Source organism: Lepidochelys kempii, chromosome 1, assembly GCF_965140265.1.
Source record: "Lepidochelys kempii isolate rLepKem1 chromosome 1, rLepKem1.hap2, whole genome shotgun sequence".
Classification (NCBI taxonomy): Eukaryota; Metazoa; Chordata; order Testudines; family Cheloniidae; genus Lepidochelys; species Lepidochelys kempii.
The window spans coordinates 106,050,750-106,074,615 of record NC_133256.1 but is presented as its reverse complement, the minus strand read 5'-3'; the positions used below and the strand labels follow the sequence as shown (position 1 = coordinate 106,074,615).

At 39.4% G+C, this 23,866-nt stretch overlaps 1 protein-coding gene across 7 annotated transcripts in view; it reads right to left on the bottom strand.

Annotated features, from left to right (window-relative positions):
- MYO16 (myosin XVI) overlaps nt 1-23,866 on the bottom strand; it is a 607,668-nt gene that overhangs the window by 409,369 nt on the left and 174,433 nt on the right. For all 7 annotated transcript variants that reach the window (XM_073349543.1, XM_073349573.1, XM_073349563.1 and 4 more), the window contains 2 exons: nt 15,561-15,631; nt 10,385-10,528 (listed from right to left, as the gene is read on the bottom strand). In XM_073349543.1, coding sequence (XP_073205644.1) covers nt 10,385-10,528; nt 15,561-15,631 — 215 coding nt within the window. The remainder of the gene's footprint in view (nt 1-10,384; nt 10,529-15,560; nt 15,632-23,866) is intronic.

The following is a 23,866-nucleotide window of genomic DNA, read 5'->3' as shown; positions in this document are numbered from 1 at the left end:
CCTTGACTTTTTACAAAATATATCAATGAGATGTTATTAGTCCTGGTCTTTCCTTTTACAATGCTGCTTACATGTAATAACTTTTTACAATTGTGGCCATTTAAAAAAAATCACCATTTCTCAGATACTTTGGCAATGTAGAGGGGCCTAAAAGTGGGTAACAACTGTAATTTACACTCATTTTAAGGCTGTTACATTACCAGAGCGGTATGAAGGGACCTTTATGTAAATGAGAATTCAAGCCAAAGTATTGAAGAATTTCAAAATCTGTGGCACTCCTAGGACAAAGTGGGCATTGAAAGAAAGGCGTTTCATTTCTTTTGAGTAAAGAGACTAAGACACATACTCCCATTCCCTCATTGTGGATTATTTCTCCAAAGATTTGCCTTTCAAATACAACATACTTTTGTAGCTAAAAGAACTATTTACCCATAATTTTACCATACTCACCATTAGTTTTATTATTCTATGTTTTCAATGGTATCCACAATGTTAAAACCAACCAGATGTAACAGAACATCCCACTTTTGTTTTTTGGTGGATTACTCCTATTGCTATTACATGGAATTTGAAAACTTTCACCCAATTTCTCCATCTTTATGTAAAACTGGTGTGGTTTCTAAAGTTTTAAAAGGTCCATTAGCAGGTGAACTCAGCAATTAAACCATTCTTGTCAAAATACAATATGTTAGGAACTATCCAATGCACGCAGAGTATTATTTACTTTGAGTCACAGGTTTAATATGTACCTTCTAAAGCACAAACTGCTGGGCTACAGGTTTGCCTCTGAGTCATAAGAGTAAGGTGGTAACACAGATTCACAGCACTTAATTGTAGTGTCACAATACACTACATTGACAACTTGTGGTCACAAAGAATTCTTTGACATTTCCCCCTTAAATATGGGCCTTTACCCTTGTGTTCTGGCATAATTCCAATATGAGTAATATATACATTCCACCAACATAAATTGCCCTTTGACTTAACGAAAGAAATATTCTTCTTCCTTTTCTGTTCTTATACTATTGTATACAGTATTTGTAATAAGTTTTAAAATGACTGTTGCATTTTTCTCTGAGGTGGCAGCATTTTGGTGATGGAGGGATAAAGGAATGCCTATACAGAGAGCAGATTGAAAAACAAAAACAACATTTTCGTGAAAGTTGTCACCCAGTTTTTCATCAAAATTGAAAATCCCTTGAACAGTTTAGTTGCAAAGCTTGCTTTAAAAAGGCTTTATTTTCAGTAAAAACATAAATAATAAAATCCAGAGCCTCTAGGTCTCTTCAAAACTAGATGGATCCACAAATTGCTGCAAGAGACTCATCATGCAAATGAGATCTATGAGAAGCTAACAGAAGAAAGACTGGCTAGGTTCTTGTCAGAATTCTCCAATACAAAAAGTAAGGGCATAGCATTCCTTCTTCACAGAGATTTCCCCTTTCTGACATCAGTGGAGAAATTCAGTTCCCAGGAACTTTATACCTTGCCTGAGGCTCTTTCCACATGTGTGACCTACTTAATACTCATATCCTAAACTGTCAAGACACAATATTCTTCTATCCAAATGAAATGTTTAGTGCCATATTTTTGGTATTCTGAGCTTGGTGTGAGAGATTGGTAGATACAAAGGGGAATGGGTTTAGAAGTCTTCAAGCATTAGAAGTCTTCACATGTTTGTCTATATAAGATATTTATATGCAATTACCTTAACATCTGAGTACATCACAATATTTAATGTATTTTTCCTTAGAACACTCTTGAGAAGTAAGACATTCTATTACCCTCCTGTCTTACAGATGTAGAGCTAAGGCACAGGGATACTAAATTAATTGAACAATCCCCCACATAGGAAGTTCATGGCAGAGCAGGGAACTGAACCAACAGCTCCTAAGTCACAGGCTAGTGTCCTAACTACTGGATCACCTAATATTCATATTACTCAGTAGTCTAATCTCTGGCACAATGTGAGCACCACCAGGAGTAGGATACAATAACTTAAGTTATGCTTTTCATAAAACAGAATTAAAAGCAAACTTTACTAAAAGATAGATTGGTGTCCCCCAATTTTCCTTTGTAATTGTTGTCCACTCTGTCAGTGTTGTTGTCCACTTTCTCCACTGGCACAACTGAACAACGTTTAGTATTTCACACTTATGCCTCCCTTCTCATACCTATTATGAGAAGACTGCCTATCCAATTAATGGACCACTGTTTTCTCAGCTTCTCTCACAAATACTGCTGACGCAAAGAATTAACTCAACCTCTAAATATCACTCTCAGGTTACCATTAATTACTTCCTATTCTTGACCTTCAATGGCCCTACTGTCTCCTGTCCTTTAACTTTCTTATGTTTGAAAAATGTTTATTTTTTAATTATATTCTTTTCTCTTGATTTCATACTACTACTTGTTATGAGGTTATTTCTTTTAATATTATTTGCTAATATTTTTCTTAGGGTTGATATTTCTAACAAGCTCCTCATTTTTTATAATCACCATGCACCTTTTAAACCCTGATACTATAACATAGAAACTTATACACAATCATTGTATATCTGGCTGGTATTCTATGTGATTTCATTCAATATATTACACAAATAATGAGAATTCTCAACTTCTGCAATACATTACTTCTGTATAATTATGAAACACATGTAGAATAATTACATCCACACACCCCTATGATCACATCATATGTCCTGCAGCTTTTCATATAAATTTTATACTGCAGCAAGTTTTGTAGCCCATGAAAGTACAAAGTATGTGCTGAAGAACTCAGTGTTTTCTTTTTATTTCCATTTTTTATCTTTCATTTAATCCTAAAGCAAATAATATTGTGATCACTGATCATTGTTTGCCAGGATTCAGATCCATTATAATGCCACTGTCCAAATGGTGCTCTCAGTCACACTGAAGTCAAAAGAGTTGCATACATGGGTTGCAGAATTTGGCCTACTGTACATAATATAAAATGCTATTTCCAAATAGATGGGGAATTGACAGGCAAATGTTCATTAACGAGCAATGTGGGAACAAAATACCACAAATCAAATATATAGTCAGGTTTAAAATACTCAACCAATATTATCACTGCAACCGAATCTGGCCTGTTAAATACAATACATTATTATGATGTTTGCCAATGTGGAAGTGGTTTAAAAATATATATTTTCAGCTTTCCTTACCTAAACAGGAGTATAAACCTGTCAGATCTCACAAGCTAAGCAAAATCAGAGTAGGTTTTGTAAGAGATATCCATGACACACTTAGAGGATGAAGGAAACGGTACTGTGGATGAAGGAAATGTGATTCAGGAGACAACATTCTCCCTTCTTAATCAGTACTGCATCACTCTTCCAGCACAGTGCTCAGAATAATGTGCTTCTGGAGATGCTGCCTTTCAGATGAGATATATGACAGGACCATTTATGATCATTAAATGTCCCATAATACTTTTTTGTAAGAATGGGACTCTTAAGCTCAAAGTGCTCACCAAATTTCAACTTGAATAATCACATTCTGCCTAGCTAAATTTCTTCTGTAGTTTCAATGAGATATGGTACAATTTACTTACTGTTTTAACCAATTGTGTAATGTTCCTCTTGTGAAATTGTAGAGTTTCACTGCAGAGGATAGCTGGATTTTAATAATGGGCTACATGATTCCAATATTTATAGTCTGTGGGCCTTATTATCATTTCAAACTAATGCTCATTTTCATCACTCCAGCTGTTAAGAAGATCTAAAAATGGGTGTAAATATAATTTCAAATTAATACTTTATGATCCCTTTACCGTACCAGAGTGGTGAAAAAATGGTGAGCCTCAATGTAAAAGTTTAAAATGTAAAAGTTTTACCAATATAACTATGTTGTTGAGAGGGGGGATTTTTCCCCCCACTTTAACTATACCAGTATAGTTAAAGTGTCAAAACATCCTAGTGTGCATTCAGTGGAAATGAATGCATCCAATGAAATGAGCTGTAGCTCACGAAAGCTTATGCTCAAATAAATTTGTTAGTCTCTAAGGAGCCACAAGTCCTCCTTTTCTTATTGATTACATTGAGAACAATCTACAAAGAGAGTTCACTCACTCATGCCAGGGATTGATTTGGCCAACTGTCTGTAAAACTATTTTATAAGAGAAAATGCCAAATCTGGTCATGGGCTTATGCAAACACAAATGTCATGCCCATTTTTTTTTGGTTAATTTCTACATACAGGTATTATCAGAGTTCTGTGAAAAATATCCTTTAAACTGAGAGACCGTGCAGCAAGTAATAATACATTAAAGTCTTCTCTTTGGAGGATAAATCATATTCCAGTCTCATGGAAGCCTAAAAGGTACTTGACATTCTCTTTACACCATTCCTTCCATTTGCTTTTCAACTCTGCATTACTCGTAAGTGAGATGGTCTGTTCTCATGGCAGAAGCAAGAAATCTTCAGAGCAGGAGGTCAACAACGTTGGAAGTATACCTGTTCATTCAGGGGGCACTTCAAAAATGCCCAAATGAACTGCAGTGTTGTTTGGTGTTCCACAACTCAGACAACTTGTTTAACATTGCAGATCTGCTCCTGTAAACCTAATGCAGGATGTTTCAAGCAGAACTCTGTCTTATATACTCACAAGCAGCTCAGTTTTCCCAAATTCTTTTTAAAAAGATATTGGATCAAATACAGCCCCTTCAAATACAGTTCCTTTAAAGCAAACAGAATCTTAACCATCTAAACCAAAACTGAATTTTGTCCATCAATTCCAAATAATACAACCCAGCTGAGCAAAAGCAACATTCACTCAGCTGACAGATAGAGATTAAATTCCTTGTTTTTCTAGTAATGTCAGAAAAAGAAAGTATTAGAAAGAAATTGGTTTCTGCAATACATAACTATTTTCATGTGCCTATAAACAAAAAAAAACCCTGCATAACTGACTGCTGCTGTGTATCATTCTAATACATTATTAATCATGTTTATTACGGACCATAGGAACCAATCAAGAATGAAGCCCCATTGTGCTTACTTGGGCAAGTTTCCCATTGACCTCTATTACATTTTTGCACAAGATACAATTTCAGGATTTGGCCCATGGTGGGGAGGGATTGGGCTATTTTCTTTTAATTTATTGCTTGTAGATGTCCTGCATATTCAATCTTTAAGAGAGAAAACGTTGCAATTGTTTTCTTATTCAAATAAATTAAAAAGGAATTTTAAAAAATAAAACAAAATGAAGGAATTCATGAGGTTTTATGAAGTGCTATTTACTCTTTTAACTGCATAGTAAATTTGTGGAATAACAGAAGTTGCCTGCAGCTGATATGGACATTATCCAGTCTCACACTACACATTAGACACAGACCTTGAAACACTCCAACCTCAAGGTAATGTAATTATTAATATTAGAAGCTCACACAAACATGGTTTGGGGATGTCAAATAAAAGCTTCCCTACAATTTCTACTTCCATTTTCACTTGGATGAAATGTTACTAAATGTATTATTTATGTCACTGTTCAGAAACTATTGCTCATCTAACAATTTCCCTCCACAAGATTATATTTATTATTCCCAATCCTGGGAGAAAAATAAGTGATTTATGTAGTGTGGGCCAAATTCTGCCCTGAGGAGTGCTGACTACATAGGAAGGGGGCAGAATTTGCCAATATATGTGTATATATAATTACAGAAATATTCTTGTTTTGTTCAACTATAGTACACATAGGAGAGCCTCATATGCTGCAACGTTTCAGAAGATGTACAAATGCTTTTGAAAAACAAGGTTTATAATAAATAGGGATCAAAGCACAGATGATGTGGGATACAAAAGAACTTTGGTTATAGACCCGGTTTGAAATAATGGGATTATATTCTATTGCAGTTCTAAGCAAAATCCTAGGGTGCAGAGGTGAGATTTTCAAAAGTGCTGAACACTGCCCTAACTCTGCTTCCACTGAAGTCATTAGGAGTATATCATGCTGAGCATTTTTGAAAATCTCACCCAGGGAGCAATGGCAGGCTTGAATAAGGAAAATATTGCCCTGCTTCAAAAAGACATAATTTCTCTAATGAAACAGATTGAGAATCGGATATTTGAGGATTTTTTTACCCCATTTCATCAGGGAATAGATGCTCTTGACTGTTTGTGACTTAGATTTCCGTACTTATACTGTAAATTAGTCATAAAGAAAAGAAAATACATATCTATTATTTGTATGGCAGTACAATGTGCTCACAATGTCTTAGGCCATGATACCTCAACTTGAAGAGCCCAACACAACAGGCTATGGAGAAAGGGTAAGCATTAGATACAGTCAAAGTTTGTGTTAATAAATGGTTGAAGATCATGAACCAGCTCATTGCTTCTGCAACATGAACTTATCAATTTTAGCCAATGTAGTGGTCTTCTCAAACTAAAGGAGGAATACGGAATACACAACAAACAGTACTATCCTATACTGGTTAAGGTGGAGTGAACTTGGACCAAAATGTGCAAATACCATCTGCCAGAGATTTCTCCGTATTTGGCAAAAGTAATGACAATGTTTATAGTGGCTAACTCCCACTCTATCATATCTGACAGCTGTGGTTTAAGAAAATAATAATATAGTCAACACACAAAACCAGAAAATAGTATACATAATACATGTTTCACCTAATGGGACCAATCACAATCAGATGTCAGATGTAATTGATAGCTTGAGGAAAACAGCAATCATAAATGAATTCAGAAATTATAAAAGGCTAAGACTCACCAAGATTCTAAGAAATGATATGGTAAGACTCAGATCAGTGAGAGATAACACCAGTGGCTTGGTGTAAGCAACTGAAAGGAGTACAGGAGCTTTTGGAGCTACCTACCTAGGGGAGTGTGCCCACTTTTGTCACCCATGATTGACTGTGTAAGCAGTGTCAGGATGAGCTCCACCCTGACTTCTGATGGTGAGGTGTGGCAAGTTGTGGAAAAGAACTTCAGCGGCCAATCTCATTTGCATAGGCACACCCACCCTACCTAGAATGAGGCCATAGCTGCCCAAATGGTCACTTTGGCTGCTGTGGGATCCCCAGTGTCTCTGTTATTGGGGCAGGAAGAATAAATTGTTATTACCCTGATTATGGGAACTGTGCTTGGAACTGTACTTGGCCTTTTGTTATGATGGAGGGACTCACCATCAACTCAGCAGCACTCGCTAGGCAAGGGTCATGGGTTCCAAAACTCTGTGAATTGAGAGAGGCTGGGGACAAGTATTAACACTTGGTGGCATGGGCCCCTGGGTGAGGGCCTTATATGCTAATTGCACTTCCTCCTCTCTCCACTGAGGCATATCAGAGCTAATTTTGATTCCATTAAGAGTCTAGTTACAGGCTGCTGAGCTCACTTTGGGCTAATGGTGCACCAGCACTGAGGCTTCTCTTCTACAAGCTGAATTCACCAAAGAGCTGAACTGACTAACAGCTGAAATCACTGAGCATTGTGTTAAGTAGTGGGGGAGCCTGAAGATATATTGTGGAGCAGTTCGTGGGACAGCTGGAGTGCCTTGTGGACAGGCTGGTGGAGCAGTTCATTGGACGGTGGGAGCTGCTGGTGGGACGTGGAGCGGAGCAGTTCGTGGACCAGCTGGTGGAGCAGCGGAGCGGAGCCGAGCAAAGCAGTTCGTGAGGCGGCTGGCGGAGTGAAGGCCCCCTATGGAGCTGTGGGGCGGTCAGCTTCAGATCATGTAAGGTGCCCCTTACCTCTCTTCCCCCCCCCCATCTCCACCCAGGTTGGGAGTTAAAGCTCTGCAGATAAACTTTCGAACTCTGGAGCTGCCCTGACCAGGGACAGAGACTTTGGGGTCATTGGACTTTTAGGACTTTGGGTGACTTGGGGTTGCTGGACTCAAGAACCAAAGGGAAAGGATATGCCCCAATTTGCTTGGGGTGGTTTTTTTTTTTTTTGCTCATGGGTTGTGTTACGAATCCTGTTGGTGGTGTTTCCCCAACATAATGCCACATTGTTTCTCCCTGTTATTAAAAGGCTTTTGCTACACTCAGACTATGTGCTTGCGAGAGGGGAAGTATTGCCTCTTGGAGGCACCCAGCGGGGGTGGTATATATTTGTCCCAGGTCAATGGGTGGGGGCTCGAGCCGGTTTGCATTGTGTTATTGGAATGAAATCCCCTAGATATTGAACCCAGCCCTTGTTGCTGCCAACTCTGACGGGCAGAAGAAGGGTTACAATTGGATCCCCTGCTAGTTCTGGAAGCTCAGGTAGTAGGCAAGGAGTGCATTATTCCATGTGAGCCTTTAAAGAATATTACAATCATTTTGTTCAGATGCAGTTCATTTTGTTCATAATATAGTTATTTATACCATTGTCACTTAAAAATTGGATTACTAGAATACTCTATATTAGGAGTGTGTCAGAAGACCATTTGGAAACATCAACACCCTACTTGCTTAGACATTTGTTCTCATGGAATGCATTATACCTGTACATCTTAATCTGCATTTTTTTCAGAGCTAATTCATTATGCTGGTTTTGACCTATAAAGTTCTAAATACATTAGGTCTTGGTTATGTAAGAAACCACTTCCCTTCTCAGAAGGTACCAAAGCAGTTGAGATCAGAAAAGTCACGCAATCTAATGTACCGTAATTTAAATGGGAGTGTCTGATGACAGGATATTTTCACTAAGAGAAAATAGTTCTTGCACTCAAGAACTCTTTCCACCTTGGTCTGACGGATTTAGACTCTGCTGACTGTCAAGAAATACTGCAAAGCTCATCTGTCCTCCTTTCAAGAAGGGCTCTGATTTGAGTAAGCAGATGAGCTAACGGGGAGTTACATGGGTTATTTTCACTATTGGTTTATTCTCTACATTAAAACAGTGATATTCTCTGTAGTGTTTCTGGTAGTGTGGGGCATGCCCCCCAGATGGGGTCATGAAGCACTAGTTATGGGATTCAGACACAGACCTCTTAATTGTTCTTCAGTGTCTCAGATTTAAATTAAGAAAGTGAGTCTCTCTCTTGCTGTTAACAATGCTAAGAAATTTTTCAAAATTGCCCCAAGAGTAACTGATAGAGAGATGCCTGCCTCAGTTTGCAGATGGCCTGCAACAATAATTCAAAGGTGTAAACTATCTCATTTATTTCAATAGGTGCTAATTCAGATGCTGATGGCAATTATTTAAGGCAACGCTGTTAACTATTTCACTGCTTATGAACGCATATATGAGAGGAGAGGAACAATAATATTATGAAAATCTATATCTGCATTTTCAAAGGATGGATGAGGGCGTGAGAGATTAGTCAATGTGGTCCAAAATATGTGTGAATTAAGATGAGTAGGCCTTTAACACCACATGGTGGGGTTATCGGGTGGGCGCTATTAGTTTCATTTTTCCTAAGCGAGAGTCAGCTTTTAACAGTTTATGAAACCCTGCTCTAGAATAAGTTTTCTGGTGGTATTTGTAATGCACAATAGCCTAGAGCAAGGGGTGGATGAATTTCAAAAGGGTCAAAATAAACATTCCTATTATATAAAATTCAGGATTTTGTGTGAACATACTTATAGACCTGTAGAACTCAACAGGAGTTTTACATTTGTCTTCTTTGGGTCAGGAATTGGCCATTAAAATAGTACTTTTTTCTTGCTATATATTATAAATCAATATAAGCAAGTAAAAAAAAGTTAGATAACACTTTGGGCAATTTCGACATTGTCCCTTTAAACTACATTGTAAAATAAACAGCGACCAATATCCACGCAATACCTGCCAAGATTAAAGTCTGGAGCCTTAGAAATAGAAAAAGCTTAACAAGAATAAAGTGCTCGTCTATCATAGGCTGAATGTAGTGTCTGTTACACTTATTATACATAGCATTCTTTCTTCCATAGATTCAAAGTTGGTTAGATCAATATTAAATTGCTCTTACTTTCATCATATTCACAGATATCTCTTCATGAATACTGAGTGTAACTGAATGCCAAGAATACTTCTTGCTTTTGAGAAACAATTTTGATAGGACTATCTGCCCACTTGGCCTTTAATAGCAAGCAATGGGGAGAAGAGAAAGGAAATTATCTGCTTGTTCCATTTGGGACTGACCTATTATCCAGATACATCATCTCCTAACCAAAACAAAACAAACAAACAAAAAACCCTTGACATGACATTTACACTGTAGTCACTTTACAGACCTGAAAAATTTCTTATGGTAGACTCTCTAAATATGCTGCGCTCAGAAAGAAAAAAGAAAGAAAACCATGACGTATGGATATATTCTTCTCACTGATCGGATTACTTATATTATATGTTGCATTCACACAAACATTTCAGATCTCATACCTTTGCATACTATGTCTCGTTTTCAAGAACACAATGCACTGAATTGTTTTACTTACTACTAACAGTAGCAGGACAATATCAGGATTATCACATGCACAGGCTACATGCACTGATGTCCAAAAATCCTCATCCTGATGATTTACATTTACTCCTCTGTCAATTAGAATTTCTGCAGCAAAGGTATTATCATAACGAGCACACTGAAAGAGAGAAGAGAAGATTACACACAGGGCTTAACTCAAGGTACAAGTGAATTTATCAATGAACTTTTTTCAAAAAAAGAACAGGAGGACTTGTGGCACCTTACAGACTAACAAATTTATTTGAGCGTAAGCTTCCGTGGGCTATGAAATTTATTTGAGCATAAGTCCATAAAAGCTTATGCTCAAATAAATTTGTTAGTCTCTAAGTGCCTCAAGTACGCCTGTTTTTTTTGCGGATACAGACTAACACGGCTGCTACCCTGGAACTTTTTTCAGTTTGTGTTTATTCCCTACATAACATAGAAAGTGATCAGATAATATATTGAAGATTAAGCTTCCATTTCTGAAGGGAGCTGATGGATCCATGGAAATAAACTCTGTGATATGCAGGGAGTACATACTATTAGTGTAGGATCCAAATTTAAAGAAGGCTTGGCTTTCCATAGCTACACAGAGAACAAGATTTACCCTTGATTAAATTACATCATTACAAACCAGGGTTCTGATCTTTCCTAAGAATTTTCATATGGAACAAATTACAGATGGGACTGCACAGCTCCAGGCATAAACAATGAGCTACAGTGTCTTTTGCCTCTAGTTCATCAGGGTTTGAAAACAGCCCAGATGTGCAGTGACAAAAATAAAATAATTATTGCACTCTGATGTTTGTTCAGTGGCTTTTGTGAAATGAATTGGCATTTTTAGTCCACTTCGTGCAACAAAATAATCAATTGTAATTAGCTTTCTTGTTAGAGAGGGTGGTTGACTGACTGGGCATACCAAAGAAACAATTCTGTGCCTCCCAAAAGAATGGACAAGCCAGGTGGTAATTTCAAAAAAGCTTAGGACCTGAACTCTGCTACCATTGATGTCAATGGGAGTTAGGTCAAAATTTAGTACTTCTGAAAGTCCCACTCTCAATTGCAGGTTTAAAGCACGTTAATATGGCAGTCTGGAAAAATGTGAATAATGCTCTTAATTCAGCATCTTTCACAGTCTTTATTAAAGAAATAGATCACTTTTTGGTATAGTGGGGAGAAGACACAGAGGAAAAAGGAAATGAAACAGTTTTATATTGTAAGTAATTTTTGAATGACATTTTATGGTAAATATATTTTTAATTCAGTTCTTGAGTTAGCAGATTTCTCATGCTAATGGCAAAGAATCCTCCAGGATCAGCCTTTTCCCTTACATAAAGCAGATTATATCCAGTTAAATTTTAAAAACTGCTACGTAAATGATCTGAGTGAGCAAATCTTTAAATAAATGCCAAGTTACTTTTAAAAAAATCTTGAAATAAAGTTGTCTGATCTGTTTGTAGCATGACTGATCCCCAGATGTATTGGCACTGTGTTTAAAAGAGGGTCAAATCTGGGTCACATTGAAATCAATGCACATTTTGCCATTGTCCCCAATGGGATAAGAACTTGGCTGTAAATGAACTAACAATATTCACGAAACCGAGTCAGTAGCTTACATACTCGACAGTATATCATGTTTCTCCCTGCATGAAGTTTTCACTTCTCTTGGAATTGTGTGTTAACTTAGGTAGTGACAGGCCCCACGAGACCTACTGAATGTAATGAGGCATGATGCATTAAGCTCAAAAAACCTAAACGACAGTTCACTGAGAACTGCAGTTAAAAAGAGTTTTCCAGTTGCCACGTAGAGTAACTTAAAATCCTTAGAGAAGGTTCTCTTTTGGTTTTAAAATGTGAGTGGGACAGCTTGCTTACAAGCCACACCGCTTTTGGGCTGTTAATGAGGGCCAGATTTTCAGATCTAATTAACAGTTTTGAGATACTTATTTTTTTGGTTGTCCAACTTCACACACCTTAAAGGGGTATCATTTTAAGAGGGCAGTTGCTCAATACTTTACAAAGATGCCTCACGTTGGAAACTCCAAAACACTCATCACTTCTGAAAATCTTGGCCTAGCACTTTTGTTGTTGACTCCTAAATCACAGAGGGGCACGTGAGTAAAGACACCAACAGTATTACAAGGCCAGAGAAGAGAATTAATTTTTCTCTTCTCCTTTTTCTTCTGGTCTTCTGAGATATAAGACACAAGAACAATCAATATGAATGGGGTGAAGATGGGCAGCACTGCATTGGTCTATAGGCAACGTGGGTTTAGGATACAAAACAACAGCATACAGGAATGACTAAAAATTGTAAAATTATGTTGGGAACGCAGTTGGAATTCCATACACAGAGTCAGAGTCTTGAGTCTAATAAGGTTACACTGTATCTGTAATATGCCAGTGTAATAATGCTGCTGTGTTCCATATATGTAAAATGGGAAACATATGTCTCTCTAAACCAAACTGAAATAGTAGTATACTTTTAGGAGACCAAATTCTGCCTCTGTTATACTCATGAAGACATATTGAATTAATCAAGGTTACATTTGTGTAACAAACTTGGGCCCAAGTAACTAAAATTAGATGTTTTAGAACTAAGCCTAATGGCCAACAGCTATGGTAGCTGACCTGGAGCTACATACAGCCTTCAAGAAAAAGGGAACATGAAGGCTGGGTACCTATTGTGGGACATCCTGACCCCACTGAAGTCAATGGAAATTTTGCAACTGACTTCAAAAAAGGCAAGATCTTTTTCCCTAGAAAGAAGTGCTGTACAATATTTACTGAACTTTCTTGATTTATCACAGAGATTACCAATTAACTGTGGGAAAACTTGTTTTTCAATAATCTTTCTTATTCTCCAAAATATGTTTTTGGCAAGGTGCAAGTTGGCTGAAATTTTGGTTCTTACTTCATGGACCTTACATTTGAAAATTGAAAAGATTAAGGAGTCATATTGTCTGTCCACACTCATCTCTCCCCTTAAAGCATTCTTCTTCTGTAAGGCCTTTCAGTGATAACCCATCACATATACAGAATACTCTTAAAAAACAAAGCCAAAGCTTCAAGTTGTCCCTTTGTCCTGCACATCATGTTTAGACTGTGCTATTTGTGCATAACAAAGGATCCTGCTCTCTTTCTCACACAAGAGCCCTACTCATTCTAAAGGGATAATTTGCACACACAGGATTTGGCCCTTAAACTGTGAACTTCGTGTGGCACACAGAGGCAGGTGGTCCTCTATGTCAACAAAGCAAAAATTGTCAACGCTCAAAAAATACAAAAATATTTTCAAATCCAGCATAAATTTGAATCATTTAATACCACTTAGGGTTTGCAGAGCTCTCTCAAGCGGAAATATCATAAGACAATGTTTTTTTGTAGCACATGTCACCTTCAGCCCATGCTCCACCACAGGTCCTGCGTCCAGCCAGCACCAAAGTGAATGGTGCTGGCCAGGGAAGCAAAGGAGTGTGTGCTGTACATTACTAGAGCTGGTTGGGAATTTTCGGTCAAAATGTGTTTTTGACAGAAAATGTAGTTTCCACAGAAATCAAACTTTTCTGTGGGAAAATTTAAACAAAATATTTTGTTTCGGGTTGGTTCAATATGAATTTCAGTTTGTTGAGTTGATCCAAAATGATTAATTTTTAGTCAATTCATCATTAAGTTGCATTTTGTACAGTGGCTAATGGCCTCATTGGCATTGGCATTAAGGCCTCCATTTTCTCCTTTGGGCTGGGCTCTCTGGCCAGATTACATCTGCCATGATGCAATGCAGATTCCCCTCTGCACAGGTTCATGTTGAACTGACTCAAAATGAAACATTTCACTGTTTCCAAATTGAAATTTTTCTAAATATTCCATCCCTTGAAAATTTTTGACAAATTCAACTTTTTGTGCAGGTTTGGGATTAAAACAAATGTTGCAGTATTGGAATTGCCCACTGGACAGAAATTCTGATTTTCACTCAGCTGTATGCATCAGGGTCATGTACAATGAGAGATATAACCAACAGCTGCAACCCACAGGCAGAACCCCCATGTAGTTTAAAGACCACTACATCTGCAGGGGTGGATCAGGTACACTCTGTAAAGTAAATTAAGATGAATAAGATTTATTTTGGTATTAGAGACATGAGTTACTAACTTCCTTGTCTGAATATAAAGTAGTAGCAGCAGTAATCATGGGATTGCTTCCACTAGATTTATTTGGTTTGCTAGCAGTAGAAATGTGTGATCAAATTCTGATTTTCAATTATACTGCCCTTAATTTGGGGGCATGTTTTTTATTGGCTTTTTTAAACAGACTAGAAAACCAGGCAGGCTTACATGAACGTTTCACTAATGTTTGTGAACCTTCTGAAAGAATCTGGGCAAATTAATCATTTTGTATTCAAAACAGGCAAAACTTGTCATATTCTCCTGAGCATTGAGACGTTTGACACAACCCTCAAAGCAAAACTCAGGTGCCCTGCAAATTTATGTGGGTCAAACCAGAAAACATGGTATGCATGATGGGGCCCAGCAAAATGAAATAGAGCTTCTTACAACCCTGCTGTGGGTCCCCAATTGTCCTCCTGTACTTCACAGTAACTAAAAGTGACCAGACACCAGTGTATTTGCTGTATTTCTCTCTCTCCCTTAATTACATGGCAAACACAAACCTGCTCCCTTTTCCTTTAATCACTTAATCTGATATGCAAATAACTATGGTGATCTAAATGCAGATACTGTGTTAGATTTCCATTTGTAGGAGATCAACAGTGAAAAAAAATCAAAAGGAAGGAATGACATCAGTTAAACTGAAGGTTAAATTGTCTTTTTTCTACTCTGTGAAGGTTTTGAAATATTGCATTTCTCCATCTTACGAAGCAGGCAATTTTTCCTTTGCTCTTACTTACTGTGCAGATAATTTATGCCTAAAACATCTAACTGGATTTTGCTAGTAGCTGTCCTTACTACATGATGCATCCCTACATAAGCCTTTTGAATGCCACGATGTATTTCATGTACACAGCTGGATGCAATTATAATCACTGTGGTGCTCCGTGTAGATAAAAAATTATTGATAAGCCTTTGTGGTTGTTAATATGCTCAATATGCTACTCAGAATCTTGCCATATTTATCCACTGTCACGAACACTAATCTTCAATCACTCTTACCAGATGGAGCAAGGAGCCTCCTGAGGAAATAAGAGTGTGAGGGTCTGCACCATCCTTTAGTAGCCGTAGCACTGAAATATCGAAGAAAAGAGAAGGAGAAAGAATTAATGCACCAATGCACTCAGCACTGAGATCTTAATAGCCTGATTTTTCATCATCTTCATTAACAGATTTAATAATATATGCAAACCTCTGAGATAACATATGTAAAACGATCATGTCAGCATTTCCTGTCTCATTTATTTTAATGGTTAGGTCTGGCAGTTCAGGACCTTTGATAACTTGCTAACTATAAGCAATATCAAGGACTTCCCTAGAGCAGTATTTTTCAACCAGGGATCTGGGGCCCACTGGGGAGCCAGAAGCAGGTGTCAGGGGATCTGCCAAGCAGGATCAGCATTAGACAGGCTGGGGCCCAGGGCAGAAAGCCAAATCGCCATCACATGGGGCTGAAGCCTGAGCAACCTAGCCTTGCGTGGACTCCTGTGGCATGGGACGGGGCTGACCCTGTTTTTTATATGCAAAAAAACAGTTGTTGTGGCACAAGTAGGCCGTGAAGTTTTTTATAGCTTGTTGAAGGCCTCAGAAAGAAAAAGAGAACCCCTGCTCTAGAGTATGATTGTGTTTCTGTAATTCTGAACACAGGATATTCCATAGCAAGGTCAAAGTCACCAGATTAGACCATGTTCATGTCAGTGCAGAATACAGTTAACTGATTTTATTGTATTTTGCAGAGTTCCCTGAAACCTAGAGGCTTTTTCGCTAAATGATTGAAATTAGTATTCATAACATATATTACCTGAAATTAATCTTCATGCCACAGTTTAGTGAAGTGCACTCCATTCAACCTCTACAGTGCATTGTCTGATCACTGACATAGCATAATTCCTGAAAAGATATTTGGGTATTCTGCTCAAGGTTACATATAACAAATTCCTTTGAAATGAACCCAGGCATTTAACTCAGAGCAGAAGATAGCCCTGCATATTGGTGCTCCGTCAGGATTGATAATTCTTTATTCTTTTTCCTTGGTCTCTATGGCTTTTATAACCTTTACACTTGGAATTCAGGAATTGACTAACTCACTCTATTAATGTTCATGCCAGGGCAGGACTGAATGATGAAAAGGCCAGACATTATCAGGGGAATTCACCCCTGCACTGCAACCCACTTGTGCTGGCTAACTGGCAGAAGAAGTCCACAATGACCTCACCCCTGAGAAATACCCTCAGCACAGAGGCCCTCTATAGAAGCACAGCTGGTTCCACATTCTCATCACGAGGCCATGGCCCAAGAGAAGTTATATGATGGGTTAGGGGTATGATGGGGCTTCAGCAATTCTGTGTCATTGCAATGGCCCATAGTAGACGAGCGCACAAGTTAAGACAGCTCTTATGGCTCTCAGCCCCTGAACAGAGGAGTTGCAAACCGTCTCCCTTTTTTGATCTGCACCGGAGCTTAAGCTTCACTCAATATAAGAGTTGTGAAATGCACAGAAATATTAAAAGCAGTCACTGAAAGAGGCTGTCACAGGTTCCACAGTGAACTCTCTGTGGTCCAGTAAGGGCACCCACTCTAGGCTCCAAGCTCCCCAGCAGTCATAGAATCATAGAATATCAGGGTTGGAAGAGACCTCAGGAGGTCATCTAGTCCAACCCCCTGCTCAAAAGCAGGACCAATCCCCAATTAAATCATCCCAGCCAGGGCTTTGTCAAGCCTGACCTTAAAAACTTCTAAGGAAGGAGATTCCACCACCTCCCTAGGCAACGCATTCCAGTGTTTCACCACCCTCCTAGTGAAAAAGTTTTTCCTAATATCCAACCTAAACCTCCCCCACTGCAACTTGAGACCATTACTCCTTGTCCTGTCCTCTTCCACCACTGAGAATAGTCTAGAACCATCCTCTCTGGAACCACCTCTCAGGTAGTTGAAAGCAGCTATCAAATCCCCCCTCATTCTTCTCTTCCGCAGACTAAACAATCCCAGTTCCCTCAGCCTCTCCTCATAAGTCATGTGTTCCAGACATGACATCCACATCCTTCTTCTAGTGTGGGGCCCAAAACTGGACACAGTACTCCAGATGAGGCCTCACCAATGTTGAATAGAGGGGGATGATCATGTCCCTCGATCTGCTCGCTATGCCCCTACTTATACATCCCAAAATGCCATTGGCCTTCTTGGCAACAAGGGCACACTGCTGACTCATATCCAGCTTCTCGTCCACTGTCACCCCTAGGTCCTTTTCCGCAGAACTGCTGCCTAGCCATTCGGTCCCTAGTCTGTAACTGTGCATTGGGTTCTTCCGTCCTAAGTGCAGGACTCTGCACTTATCCTTATTGAACCTCATCAGATTTCTTTTGGCCCAATCCTCCAATTTGTCTAGGTCCCTCTGTATCCTATCCCTGCCCTCCAGCGTATCTACCACTCCTCCCAGTTTAGTATCATCCGCAAATTTGCTGAGAGTGCAATCCACACCATCCTCCAGATCATTTATGAAGATATTGAACAAAACCGGCCCTAGGACCGACCCCTGGGGCACTCCACTTGACACCGGCTGCCAACTAGACATGGAGCCATTGATCACTACCCGTTGAGCCCAACAATCTAGCCAACTTTCTATCCACCTTATAGTGTATTCATCCAGCCCGTACTTCTTTAACTTGCTGACAAGAATACTGTGGGAGACCGTGTCAAAAGCTTTGCTAAAGTCAAGAAACAATACATCCACTGCTTTCCCTTCATCCACAGAACCAGTAATCTCATCATAGAAGGCGATTAGATTAGTCAGGCATGACCTTCCCTTGGTGAATCCATGCTGACTGTTCCTGATCACTTTCCTCTCATGTAAGTGCTTCAGGATTGATTCTTTGAGGACCTGCTCCATGATTTTTCCGGGGACTGAAGTGAGGCTGACTGGCCTGTAGTTCCCAGGATCCTTCTTTTTCCCTTTCTTAAAGATTGGCACTACATTAGCCTTTTTCCAGTCATCCGGGACTTCCACGAGTTTTCAAAGATAATGGCCAACGGCTCTGCAATCACAGCCGCCAGTTCCTTTAGCACTCTCGGATGCAACTCGTCCGGCCCCATGGACTTGTGCACGTCCAGCTTTTCTAAATAGTCCCTAACCACCTCTTTCTCCACAGAGGGCTGGCCATCTATTCCCCATGTTGTGATGCCCAGCGCAGCAGTCTGGGAGCTGACCTTGTTAGTGAAGACAGAGGCAAAAAAAGCATTGAGTACATTAGCTTTTTCCACATCCTCTGTCACAGTCATCTCTTTTGGGTGGAGACTTGCATCTCTCTCCCTCCTGACTTAGGTTTTTCCAGGCTGCACAGTTCCCTGCATACACAGTGTTATTCTCAGCAAGCCAGACTCCCTAACCAGGCCAAGGTCTGTGCACTGCTAAGTCTCTGAAGGCTATGAATAATGTAATTGCCAGCAGTTATGAGTTACCACACAGCTCTTTCTAAGCAAGCACATTTATTCTTAAGGTGAAGGTAATGCAAAGAAAAGACATTAAAAATAAAATAACCTATGCACATGCTAAAGAACTTAACAGAGGCCACCCTAACTCCAACCTAGGACTTTAGGGAAAGGTTGGAAGGACTGATACCTGCCAAAGGTTGCCACATAAGAATGGCCATACTGGGTCAGACCAAAGGTCCATCTAGCCCAGTATCCTGTCTTCCGACAGTGGCCAATGCCAGGTGCCCCAGAGGGAATGAACAGAACAAGTAATCATCAAGTGATGCATCCCATCTTCCCTTTCCCCCACCCTTGAGCAGAAGGTTCTGTCCATTTGCTGTATCAGAAAAAAGGCTCTAAGTCAGTTTAAAGTCAGGCTATTTATCTGAAAGTCCTTTATTTGTCAGTAGTCTCTGGAGACTCCAATTTGAACCAGTATATTTGAGCCTCTGCAAGTGGTGGTACCTCCTTGGAGGTGTTATAACCTCAGTCAATTTGCCTAATCAGCCTCCACTGTTCCTAGTTCCTAGAAAGCTACAGTCACCCTTCCCCATGGAAATGCAGACAATGCCTGGAGCACAATGATACATAAACTTAACACAGTGAGATCTCCCAAATATATTGCAGGAAGTTGCCATCTGTCACAGAAGCAAGATGTGAACTCATGGTCTCTTGGCCTCCAGTTCAGTGTACTTCCCACTATGCAAGAGATGCTGATATGGACAGGCAAACAAGACCTGGGAGCATGCAGAGTGCATTGGAGCATTCACAAAACTAGCAGGTCAGTGATTAATCTGTTCTACAGCATATGAGCAAATGGCATTTTTTAGAGGTGTGATAAATGAGAGTGGGGGGTAGCTCCCTTTTGTGGACAGCCAGCCAGTTAGCTATAGAATCCCTCTTGGTACTTGTTCTCTACTTGCTTTACCTGAAAAGCGTTAACAAGTCCTCAGGTAAAAGGAAGGGAGTGGGCACCTGACCAAAAGAGCCAATGGGAGGGCTAGAACTTTTTAAAATTGTGAAAAAAACTTTCCCTTTGTCTGGCAGTTGCTGTTCTCCGGAGAGAGAGGACAGAGCAGAGACAGGGCTGAGACTATTCTGCAAAAAGCTTTTTGTCAGGGATGGAAATCATCAGATCATCCCTAAAACTCCTCATTTGAACCCCAGATATGTAAGTAGATCAGAAAATGTCTAGAAAGACGTGACTAGGTTTATCTCTGTTTATTTCTTATTGGCTTGTGGACTCTTCTGTGCTAACCCCAAATGGTTTTGTTTTACTTGTAACCTTTAAGCTGGACCTCAAGAAGGTTATTCTTGATGTTTAATTTTTGTAAGTGGGTTTTTAAAATCTAGCAAAAACCTAAGTATTTTCTTTCTTTTTGTTTTTAATAAAATTTACCTTTTTAAGAACAGGATTGGATTTTTGGTGTCCTAATTGGTTTGTGCATATGTTGTTTAATTAGCTGGGACAACAGCTAATTTCCTTTCTTTTCTTCCTCAGCTCTTCCTGAAGGCGAGCGGTGGGTGAAAGGGCTTGAGGGAAGGAAAAGTGCTCCTTCCTCGGTTCCTAAAAGGTTTTTGTTTGTTTGTTTTTGCACTTGGGTGGTGGCAGCATCTACCCATCCAAGGTCAAAGAGAAACTGTGACCTTGAGAGTTTAATACCAGCTTGGAATGGCCAGTATTAATTTTTAGAATCCTTGCAGGCCCCACCTTCTGCACTCAAAGTGTCAGAGTGGGGAATCAGCCTTGACTAGAGGTTTCTAACTTAGCCAGATCTTGGTGGTATTCCATGGAACACTTAGGCCTTGGCTCTCCTGCTATGTAATTTGAACTTCCTGCTACAAACCACAGAAGCACTAGAGTTTTTCAAAAATGGTCAGATGTGCTTTTTTGTTTGTTCAGTAGATTTTTTTTAAACACTGGCAATTTTCACTAGCTTTGTTTTCTGAAATGGCTGAGCTATTCTTGATTAAATTTTCCAGAAAAAAAATCTATCGGAGTCAAACACCAAACAGAAAATTTCAGCTAAAACAGTTATAAGTTTAATAACGTTATAATGAAAACAGGGATTTATAATAGGAAGGGATAGGCAACTTTAAATATAGGAGCAGCTACATGCTCCACCTATAATGATACATCTATTTTGGAAGAATCAAAAAATGACAGTTACAACAACAAATTCTACTCCGTATTTCATTTCAGGCTTTGAAAATCAACAGACAATCTAAACCCTCCTATAAATTCAAACCTGAAGAATAAAACCATCATACCTCCTCATTTGCTATTTTATTTGTTTTTGCTTCATTTAATTTAGTTAATTGCAAAAAGGCTTTGCTTTCTGGCAAACACAATTTTGTAGCTAAATACTCTTAGACTCTACTGTTGTTCTTGGCACTGCCACTGAACTGGGAAGCAGAACACTGAGTAATGTGAATTAAATGGACTGTGTTACAATTGCCAAGCGAAATGGAGAATATAAAGGAAGCATATTTATACTTGCCATAAACTTGGCAAAAGCAGAAGAATGAAGGGAATTATTAGTTAAATTGGAAAAGATGGGGATCAATATGAAAATTGAAAGGTGGATAAGGAATTGGTTTACAGGGAGACTACAGCGGGTCCTACTGAAAGGTGAACTGGCAAGCTGGAGGGAGGTTACCAGTGGAGTTCCTCAGGGATCAGTTTTGGGACCAATCTTATTTAATCTTTTTATTACTGACCTCGGCACAAAAAGTGGGAGTGTGCTAATAAAGTTTGTGGATGATACAAAGCTGGGAGGTATTGCCAATTTAGAGAAGGACCGGGAAATCATAGAGGAAGATTTGGATGACCTTGTAAACTGGAGTAATAGTAATAAGATGAAATTTAATAATGAGAAGTGTAAGGTTATGCATTTAGGAATTAATAACAAGAATTTTAGTCATAAGCTGGGGACGCATCAATTAGAAGTAACGGAGGAGGAGAAGGACCTTGGAGTATTGGTTGATCATAGGATGACTATGAGCCGCCAATGTGATATGGCCGTGAAAAAAGCTAATGCGGTCTTGGAATGCATCAGGCGAGGTATTTCCAGTGGAGATAAGGAGGTTTTAGTACCATTATACAAGGCACTGGTGAGACCTCACCTGGAATACTGTGTGCAGTTCTAGTCTCCCATGTTTAAGAAGGATGAATTCAAACTGGAACAGGAACAGAGAAGGGCTACTAGGATGATCTGAGAAATGGAAAACCTGTCTTATGAAAGGAGACTCAAGGAGCTTGGCTTGTTTAGCCTCACTAAAAGAAGGTTGAGGGGAGATATGATTGCTCTGTATAAATATATCAGAGGGATAAATACCGGAGAGGGAGAGGAATTATTTAAGCTCAGTACCAGTGTGGACACAAGAACAAATGTATATAAACTGGTCATTGGGAAGTTTAGACTTGAAATTAAACAAAGGTTTCTAACCATCAGAGGAGTGAAGTTTTGGAATAGCCTTCCAAGGGAAGCAGTGGGGGCAAAAGACCTATCTGGCTTTAAGATTAAACTCAATAAGTTTATGGAGGAGATGGTATGATGGGATAACATGATTTTGGTAATTAATTGATCTTTAAATATTCATTATAAATAGGCCCAATGGCTTGTGATGGGATGTTAGATGGGGTGGGATCTGAGTTACTACAGAAAACTCTTTCCTGGGTATCTGGCTGGTGAATCTTGCCCATGTGCTCAGGGTTTAGCTGATCACCATATTTGGGGTCAGGAAGGAATTTTCCTCCAGGGCAGATTGGAAGAGACCCTGGAGGTTTTTCGCCTTCCTCTGTAGCATGGGGCAAAGGTCACTTGGTGGAGGATTCTCTGCTCCTTGAAGTCTTTAAACCATGATTTGAGGACTTCAATAGCTCAGACATAGGTGAGAGGTTTTTCGCAGGAGTGGGTGGGTGAGATTCTGTGGCCTGCATTGTGGGGAGGTCGGACTAGATGACCATAATGGTCCCTTTTGACCTTAGTATCTATGAATCTATGAAAAAAAACCCCAAATTATTTCTTCCTCCTCTCATTTATAGGAGCCCAGTGATTAAAGATCATTTGCCCGCCCCCACACAACACATCCCATTATGGGCTAAAGCTCAAAAGCTGGACTTTTTGTCCCTATCAGTACTAATGAACATCACAGAATGCCCTCAAAGGGGGATGGGGACATACTGTTCCCCTTATATTATAGCTGCCAGAGTCCTAGACTCCACAACACACACACACACACTTTGAATAGCTTGTTCAGAAGCCTTGTAATAGTTAGACCACCAAAACTTCCTGGCACCTGCCCCGCTCCTATGCACTGCATAGTTTCTTACTTCGCCTCTTCAGGCACCTAATAGTTGTCTTTATGTTGCAATTTCTATCCAAGGAACTTTACAAAAATGAACTAAGACTGGCTACAGCCTTCCAATATAAGTATAATCCTCATTTGCAAATGAAGAAAGTGACGTATAATAGTCCTTAAAAGTGGGATTTTCCCAAAAGTGCTCAGTGTTGGCCTAACTCTGCTCTCACTGATGTCAAGGGGAATTTCAGCACTGACTTCAAAGAGAGCAGATCTAGGCCAATGCTGAACACTTTTTGGAAATCACATTGTGACTCTGGCAGACCAGGTGCCAGGTCATGCCAAGGCCCCAGGGCCGAACACTGCAAATGCATAGCTGGAAACTGGTCTGGATTACCTGTGGGTTAGTATACTTAAAATAGATTTTAGTGTTATAAGAGTGTGTTTAGACTTTATGGAATGCTTGTAGGATGCTGCATGTATTAATATTACTTATAATATCTGTATATGTGGTATAAAGTTATACTGAGTGTTTT